This window comes from Trichechus manatus, unplaced genomic scaffold (genome assembly GCF_000243295.1).
Source record: "Trichechus manatus latirostris isolate Lorelei unplaced genomic scaffold, TriManLat1.0 scaffold00233, whole genome shotgun sequence".
Taxonomy (NCBI): Eukaryota; Metazoa; Chordata; class Mammalia; order Sirenia; family Trichechidae; genus Trichechus; species Trichechus manatus.
In genome coordinates this window covers 1,310,836-1,320,246 of record NW_004444169.1, presented here as the reverse complement: position 1 = coordinate 1,320,246, position 9,411 = coordinate 1,310,836, and the positions used below count along the sequence as shown (strand labels likewise).

The window sequence follows — 9,411 nt, the reverse complement described above, 5'->3', positions numbered from 1 at the left end:
GGGCCTGTCACTTGCTATGTGGTCACATAGTAATATGTTTAATAAAGTTTTCAAAATATAAACCACAATTGGTTAAAACTACTCTCCCTTTCCATTGAGACTTTCCCTGGTTCACACTTTCCTGTGTATTAGGTGGTGTTGGAGGTACCTCTGACATTTTTGAGATTCCATCAAGATTTGGGGGGAGGATACATTTAGTTTGTGTTTAGTGGGACATATGTGGTTTGTATAACTTCTATGTATAATTATTGCCCAGGTGTAGGAATGGCTTCTAGAAATACTTACTGCTCAACTTTGAACCTAAGTTTATATTCGTAAGTCTATCTTCTTTCCTTAAAGAAGTCCCACCCACCCCTAGGTACATAAACTTTAGGTCTCACTAAACCTGGATTTTCCTCTGGCTAAGACACAAATGTGACTCAGTTACTCCTGCTCAAAAACCTTTAATGGCTTCCTATACCTTACAGGATAAAATCTAAACCTTTTTGCATTTTTGCAATCTTTTATAATCTGACCCATCTGTTTATCTCCTACCCATCTTTTTTCCTGTTTGTTCCAACAATATTGAACCTCTTTTAGCAAATGTTTCCCCCTGTGCCTCCGTGCATTTGTACATGTTGATCCTTTTATGTACAATGTTCTGGCTTATTAATTTAGTGAACTTTTGTGTATGCTGCAAGCCTCCCTGAAGTCTTCTTTGACAGCAGCAAGCAGCTTCTGGGGCTCTCCCTTAGCTTCATTTTGCACAAGGTATTTGTGTGCTTACTGGATGTTATATTCCAGTTGTTTACTTGCAAGCTTGTCTCCTGCACTGGCTGGTGATTTCCCATGGCAGAGGCCGTCTTTTCATCAGTGTATTCTCAGAACCTAACCAATTGTCCGTGGTTAGGAAATTGGTGTGCGCACACACATTATTTTTTTCTTTTAGTGGTGGGACCCTTTAAGAAAGTGAAACAGAAGAGAAATCAGAGAATTTTCTAGAATGTTTGAGTAAAGCGGAGCCATTTTTAAGCACGTGCGTGGAAGTCATTTATTCAACCTCTTTTCCCACCACACCCTCAGGCTGTAGTCAGAAAATCGTGGAACAGATGCATGGAAATGCCTGAACTTTATTTGAACTGAACTGGAGTGAAACAGTTGGGTCAAAGAAGAGAGGGTTTAGAGGGATCTGGGAAGCTGACTAAGTATACACGAACTAAGACTTAGGGGCTGAGGACAACGGGGTAGTAGCGGGCACAAGGGTTAACTTCCTACCTCTGAAACTCAAGTCACTTGGCTTCTCTAAACCTGTGTCCTCATTTGTCAAACAGGGATAGTAACGGAGCTTCCCTCACACGGTAAAGAATAAAAGACACGGAAATCATGCGAAAGGGCCTGCTAAAGGTGCTCAATGAATGGGACCCGCTGTGAGTGCTCTGCCTCTACCCAGCCTGAAGCCCGCCCCCACCGCCACCGCCACCTAGTAATTTTGCCTTTTGGAATCATTGAGTTTACCTCTTCTCATAGGAGGAAAAGGCTGGGAAGGAGGAGTAGCGAGGGACGCTTAACTCCATGTTTGCCCGGAAGAGGGGAAAGGCTAGGGCGTTTCTGGCCCCACTCAAAATGGAGCCAAAACACTGCCTCATCTAAGATGGCGGCCTCCCAGCTCTAGGTCTTCAGCTTCGATTGGGTGCCTTGAGGAGTCTAATTGGTCCAAAGGCAGCTGAGCCCCGCAGCTCTCTCTCAAGTGGCGCTCCGCCCCTGATGACATCATACGGGAGATAACTGCTTTTCCCTTCCCTGCCTGTGCCGCGGTTACCTCGAGTGCCCGGCCCTCATAAGATGGCGGCTGGGCTCGCCTCCTCGCGGCGGCGGCGCCACTCTCAATATGGTAGCTGTTTACCCCATATTTCTCCTCCCCTCTCCGCCTTAACTTCCTCATTGTTTTGAATAAACTTTATTGACTAATACGATTTACCCACCACCGCCACTGGGCTTCTCTCGGCGACTTTTTGGGTTGTTTTTCTCGAACCTGGCTGCCGAGTGACCTCATTCCTCGTTGGTTTGCTCACCGCTATCTCCTGCTGGCCCAGCGACAACGCCGCTTGTTCGTTCGCGGGGCAGCCGCCGGACTAGGCCGCAGCCGCGGTTTCCAGTAGGCCCTAACGCCCGGGCCGGGGGAGTGCTGTGGAGAGGGCTGCCCTCAAGCGCCGCCGGGCGGCCCCAGCCGCGCGACCCAGCGGGTGGTTCGAAGGAAAGGCGAGCCAGGTTAGCAGCCTTTCTGTGACGATCCCAGAATTCGGCGCGCGCCGCCGGTGGGGCCGGAACTGCCTGCTGAGCCTCCGCTGAGCTAGGCGCCGAGCTACTCCGAAGCTAGCCCCGCCGCCGGCGTGTCGGTGGGAGTGAAGTCTACGGGCGCAAGGAGTCCTTGCAGCTTTGGGGATGAGGAGGCTCCTGTAGGGTTTGGGACCGAGGAGGTTCCTGTCAGTTTGGGAGGCGTGAAGATATTCTCGTAAGTTTCGGGGGCTGCAAGGAGATTCCTGTCAGTTTCGGGAACAGGAGACTCCTTGTCAGTTTGGGAGGACTGTAAGGAGATGTCTACCAGTTTCCGAGCGGTGAAAAAAATCCTTGTTTAGTTTCAGGAGTGTGAGGAAATTCTAGTCAGTTCCAGGGGTTTGGAAGAGAGGGTGCGACGAGAACCCTGTCATCTTTGAAGTAGAGGATCATCTGATCAGTTTTAAAATTGAGATTATTTCAGTTTTGGAGACTGACGAGACTCTTGACTGGTCGTGGAAGGAGTGATTTCGAGAGTGAAGGAAAAGATCATTTAAACTCTCAGAACACGGCCCCAGAACTGTGATTTGAGTTGGGCGCTGAGTCTTGTCTGCCTTGTTCCTAAAGGTATTAAGGTAGTTTTCGAGTAATCCTTACAGACTTTCAGGGCTCCCTTATCTCTCTCTAGTTGCCCCTATTTTGGGGGTAAGGAAGACTTTTTTCTCTGGTACCCCCAGTCTCATTCTTAAGGCTTTGGTTTGCGTCATAAAGGGAACCCTGGGAAGCAAGGGAGCGAGCAAGGAGAAGGTTCAGTGAGGGATTAAAGAAGCTTCCCGAAAACGCTACAGATATTTTACCTGGAACCCACAGAGAACTTATCATTGACTCTAGGGGCCGAAGAAGGGGGGGGCGGGGGAGAGGGGGGGGGGTGGGGGCAGGGAGTCTCGACGGCACTGCGCCGTCCTTTATTTGTTAATGAAATTCTGAAGGCCGGGTGGACTTTCTGCTGTTGCCCCCTACAGCCGATCCAGCTGTGCTGCATCCTGGCAGTGGTAACTCCCCATTTGTGAACTGAAGCTGGTACCCCAGGGGACCTGATTCACTCTATAAAAAGTGTTATTTGTGCTCAGCCATCGTCCAGAAGGGACGAGTGCTACCACCTTCCAAATCTCTTGACACCACGAACCTGGCCCGCCGCAGAACGCTCCAAGGCCAGACGAAGATGGCCTCTGTGCCAGTGTATTGCCTCTGCAGGCTGCCTTACGATGTGACCCGCTTCATGATCGAGTGTGACATGTGCCAGGATTGGTTTCACGGCAGGTAAGGAGAGCAAGCCAAGCTGTACACGGTGCAGTAGCCAGCTGCTCACTGCTCTCTCCTTTGCTCTGCTCTGTTTTGGGTTCCCACTCAAAATTTTTCCCCCTCTCACCAAGAATTAACTCCAGCCCACCTCACAGATCGAGGTTCTTCCATCTCCCTTTGGAGACTAGGGCCTAGCTGACATTGGCTTCTGCCTTCTTTCTTTTCCCCTATGTTTTTCTTCTTTTCACTCTTCTTTATAATATTTAAAAAAATTTATAATTCCCTTACTTTCCAACCACAAAGACATTATCAGTTTTTATGTTATGGAAATTTTGTTTTGCCTCAAACACTGACTTTGGGGGAGAAAGTACTGCATTTTTGAGATATTTGAGTCTAACACATGTGGATTTGAGTCGTGGCTTTGCAACTTACTATCAGTGTGACCTTGGACAAGTTACTTTGCCTCTCTGAGCCTCATTGTCTTCATCTATAAAATATAATAAATACGCCCTGATTTTGTGTGTAGTCAATAAATGGAGGCAGAAATGCAATAGTATTTTATTTCTATAGTATTTATCTGCAGAGCCACCCGATTAAATTGAATTAGTAGAAGAAATATGGGTAAAACAGCAGGAGTAAAACTACTAATGAATTCCTTCCAGCTGACCATGTGTACACATAAGCACCTGTCACCCAAGATTCCAGAGAGGTTAGTGTGTGGGATACAACTGTAATATTACCCAGTTATTGGGATTTATATCCCAACTATGGAAAGACAACCATGAGAGGAGTTTGTACACTGTAGTGCAACAGAACAACATAGGGTGCCCTCCTCCTGTTGCATGTTAGAGATTCTAAAATTTTCAATTGTCATTAGTCCCTTCCAAAGGAGCCATTCCTATTACCAAGCCCCAGACCAAACTGAAGGTGATGGCTACTAAAATTATGCTCTTGGCAGGGACTACCACATGCAGTTTCTCCTCAAGAGAGTCAAAGTCATATTTAACTGATCTTTATTGCATATTTATTGTGGTCCAAGTGAACAGTTGTATTTACTGCCTCATGTTATTTCATTTAAGAGGGGACAGACCTAGAGGGTGAGGCTTTTTCCTTTCCCCTGGAAATAGGCGAGGATTAAGATGTCTTTGAGGATTCTTATCTTTGCTAGTGCTGATAAAAAGTCACTCCTATGCTTAAAATTCTTCTTCCAGTGGTTCCCCTACAGGATAAAATCCAGTCTCCTTTGTGTGACAGACAAGACCTTTTGTGATCTACATGTTCAGTCTCATTTCTTGCCATTCCTCTTCCCTTGTTCTTTATGTCCCGGTAAGACTGAACTACTTTGTACTGTTTTATGCCTCTGTGTCTTTTCCCATGTTATTCCCACTAATGTCCTCCCTTTTACAGCTCACAGAATACCATTCCTCGGTAAAAGACCTCCTTCCTCTGGGTTTCCATTGCACTTTGTATTGCATTCTTATTAAAGTAATTATTTCATCAGATCATAGTTATAAGTATGTTTGTGTCACTCACTAACCAGAGCTCCCTGAGGGCAGAGGTGTCATCTTTTCATTTTTGGTATCCTCAGAGCCTAGTTCAATGCCAAACATGTAATAGATGCTGAGTACATTTTTGAACGAATGAATGAATGTTAATGAAAAAGGCTATTGCCTGTGACCCTTGCTTTGGATTGTTTGGGAAGTGTGTAATTTCAGACCTGGGAAATGAGCCCCTGCCCACGATATAGAGAGACCTTAATTCCACAGTCTGGGAACAGGGAACAGGAACGAATGCTTCCTGAGTACTTATTGTGTGCCAGACTCCATGACAGGGACTTTGCATAAATTTTCTCATTTAATCCATACCCAAGCTTGAAAATTGGATATTATTCTTTTAAATAATTTTAAAAAAATTTTTTTCTGATTATATAGGTGAGACATTGTCATTGTAGAAAATTACAGAAAAAGAATAAAGAAAATAAAAATCACCTGTAAGCCTACTAGCCAGCACAATTCAGTTACATTTTTTGTTGCATTAACTCCTATCTATTTACTTTAAATAGAAACATTTACTTTTACAAAATGGGATTCTGCTATGAATACCATTTTGTAACCTGTCTTTTTCCCCACTTAACATTATAATGTATTTTACCAGGTCATTAACTGCTCATCAGAAAACTGATTTCTGATATTCCACCATATGTATGTGTCATCAGTTACTTGGTCATTTCCTCTATGGTTGGACACTTAGGTTATTTGTACTTTTTATATTATAAATAATACTGTGATGCGAGACGAATTTTAGGGGTTCTGGAAATGTTTTGTATGTTCGTATGGGTGCTGGTTAAAACAAAAAAGAAAAAAATTGTGAACATTTTTGTGTAGTAGACACTTGACATTTACAAGGAACACCACTAAGGCCTTTAAGAATTCCAAATTTATAAATATGGCAATGTGTATATGGGCCAGGCCTCTCCTTAATCACATTTCTATGGTGAGTCCTGTGTTTCTGTGCACACCCTGACACAAATTCACTGCCTTAATTTTTTTTCCATGAAAGAAACCAGTTTTTATTGTTTCTCATGCTTCTCTCTATGGGCTGGCAGAGAACAAAGAGGCCAGCTGAGAATGAGTTCATTGGTGGGTACCTGTTCTTGCTTATTCAGTGCATTGTATACGTGCACACGTGCACATGCACAGTTCATAGTCCTCCATTTAAGTTTGTACTTCAGCACAATTAAAAATTACTAAATATTGTGGACTTTTCATGGTTGCTCACAATAGTTAAACTCACAAATTATAAACCGACAAATGCCTAGAGGTGATATAAACCTGCTTGCATCTCTGATGACTTCCATAGGATAGCTTTCTTGAAGTCCTATAAGGGATTATGGTATATTATGCCAAGTTACTTCCTGGAAAGGTTATAGCAAGGGAGGCAACTATTCCATTTTGCTGATGATACTCTGGAACTCATGAAGGTTAAGTGACTTTCTGAGTCTGGATTTGAATTTAGCATTTTCTGATTCCAAAGCCCAGGTTCTCAAAAGTGGAAAAAATATGGTGTAGCTCCATTCCTCCTACTGTAAAGGGCTATATTTTGCAAAGTACTTTGATTTGTAGAGCAGTGGTCCTCAGACTTTAGAGTACATCAGAATTGCTTAGAAGACCCATTAAAACACAAGATTGTTGAGCCCCACCCGTGGGGTTTCTGATTCAGTAGATGAGTGGGAGCTACTGGCAAGAATTACTGATTTAGAACTTTACCCTGTCTTGGTTCCTTCCCCTTCTGTGGAGTGTGACAGCTTCTAATATTGGGGGATGAGCAGGCTAACATATCATTACCACACACCATGCATTTTCACAGTGTGACTCATTAACTGGTAACTTGTTAAAAATGCAAATCACCAGGCTGGGACTGGGACCCAGCAATCTGTATTTTAACAAATAGGTGATGCTGATGTACCCTAAAGATTGAGAATCATTGCTGTACACTGGCAAAGAAAGCTAGTTGGCAAATATTGATGTCTGGGGCTTTGCCCAAACAGTTAAGTGCTCAATCACTAACCAAAAGATTGGTGTTTCAAACTCGCCCAGAGGCACCTAGGAAGAAAGGCCTGGAGTTCTGCTTCTGAAAGGTTAAAACCCATTGCCGTCAAGCCAATTCTGACTCATAGAAACCATATAGGACAGAGTAGAACTGCTCCATAGGGTTTCCAAGGAGCAGCTGGTGGATTTGAACTGCCGACCTTTTGGTTAGCAGCCAAGCTGTTAACCACTGTGCCACCAGGGGTCAAAAATCCTGTGGAGTGCAGTTCTATTCTGCAATATATGGGGTCACCATGAGTCAGGATCAACTCGACAGCAACTGGTTTGGTGTTTTTTTTTTTTTTTTTTTTTTTTTCAAGGAAGGGTTTTTGGCAAAACCCTCATTCCTTATAGTTTTCCTGTCTACAGAAGAAGAATTGGTTGGCACATCCCTAAAGGGGTGGCTGTGATGTGAACTCTGAATTGTAGAGGAAATGGCCCTGATTTCAGAGATGGAAGATCTGGGTTCAAATTCTGACTCTGTCACTTATTTGTAAAGGATTTCATCCCTCAGAAGCCTCACTTTGCCTGAGGGTGGATGTGATGATTTAAATAAAATAGTAATAGCTATTTATTCAACACTAGCTAGTATGCTAGCCACTATGCTAAACACTTTGCCAAATTATCTTTAACCTTTTTTGGGAGTTTTTAAATAATTTCAATTTATATAATAGTTATAAGATTGTTTAAATTATCTGTTATGTATTGGAACCCTTAATTACGCTCATGTAGAACCTGTACATAGATCAAGAGGCAGTCGTTTGAACATAACAAGGGGATACTGCGTGGTTTAAAATCAGGAAAGGTGTGCATCAGGGTTGTATCCTTTCACCATATTTATTCAATCTGTATGCTGAGCAAATAATCAGAGCAGCTGGACTGTATGAAGAAGAACGCAGCATCAGGATTGGAGAAAGACATTAACAACCTTCATTATGCAGATGACACAACCTTGCTTGCTGAAAGTGAAGAGGACTTGAAGCACTTACTGATGAAGATCAAAGACTGCAGCCTTCAGTATGGATTACACCTCAACATAAGGAAAACAAAAATCTTCACAACTGGACCAATAAGCAGGATCACAATAAATGGAGAAAATATTGACGTTGTCAAGGATTCCATTTTACTTAGATCCACAATCAACACCCATAGAAGCAGCAGTCAAGAAATCAAACGACGCATTTCATTGGGCAAATCTACTGCAAAAGACCTCTTTAAGGTGTTAAAAAGCAAACATGTCACCTGGAGAACTAAGGTGTGCCCGCCCCAAGCCATTGTATTTTCAATTGCCACATATGCGTGCAGCAGCTGGACAATGAACAAGGAAGACCAAAGAAGAATTGATGCCTTTGAGTTATGGTGTTGGCAAAGAATATTGAATATACTGTGGACTGCCAGAAGATCAAACAAATCTGTCTCAAAAGAAGTACAGCCAGAATGTTCCTTAGAAGGGAGGATAGCAAGACTTCAATTTACATACTTTGGACATGTTATCAAGAGGGACCAGTCCTTGGAGAAGGACATCATGCTTGGTAGAGTAGAAGGTGAGCAAAAAAGAGGAAGATCCTCAACGAGATGGACTGACACAGTGGCAGCAACAATGGGCTCAAACATAGCAACAGTTGTGAGGATGGCCCAGGACAGGGCAGTGTTCCGTTCTGTTGTACATAGGGTCACTATAAGTCAGAACCAGCTTGATGGCACCCAACAACATTATAAGTTGAGTGTGTTGTGGTAGTTTGTGCTTTTCAAGGAGTGTAGAGTTGTTCATAATATTTCCGTATTATCCTTTTGATTCTGTGGGCTCTATAGTGATATCTCGTTGCATTCCTGATATTGATAATTTGTGTCTTCTCTTTGTCAGTCTTGCAAGAGGTTTTCAATTTTATTGGTATTTTCAAAGAACCAACTTTTTTTTCCTCATTGATTTTTTCTACTGTCTTTTTGTTTGTAATTTCATTGATTGCTACATTTTATTTTTTCCTTCCTTTTTCTGGCTTTGGGTTTATTTTGCTCTTTTTCTAGTTTCTTGAGGTGGGAACTTAGATTATTGATTTGAGACTTTCTTTTCTCATGTAAGCATTTCGTGCTATAAATGTCCCTCTCAGCACTGATTCAGCTGTGTCCCACAAATTTTGATTTGTTGTATTTTCTTTTTTTTTTGTTTTTTTTAATATTTTATTGTACTTCAGGTGAAGGCTTACAGAACAGATAGTTTTTCATGTAACAGTAACACACATGCTGTTTTATGACATTGGTTAACAACCCC

General features: G+C 42.9%; 1 protein-coding gene across 7 annotated transcripts in view; it reads left to right on the top strand.

The window, feature by feature from the left end:
- The first annotated feature begins 2,006 nt into the window (after positions 1 to 2,006).
- Positions 2,007 to 9,411, top strand: part of PHF8 (PHD finger protein 8) — a 127,904-nt gene continuing 120,499 nt past the window's right edge. For 4 of the 7 annotated variants that reach the window (XM_023743067.1, XM_023743073.1, XM_023743069.1 and 1 more), the window contains exons 1-2: positions 2,269 to 2,491; positions 3,276 to 3,573. In XM_023743067.1, the coding sequence (XP_023598835.1) occupies positions 3,476 to 3,573 (98 nt within the window). In that variant the 5' untranslated portion in view covers positions 2,269 to 2,491; positions 3,276 to 3,475. Of the gene's footprint in view, positions 2,248 to 2,268; positions 2,492 to 3,275; positions 3,574 to 9,411 lie in introns of those variants that run through there. The other 3 variants (XM_023743068.1, XM_023743070.1, XM_023743072.1) reach the window with 3 other exon arrangements.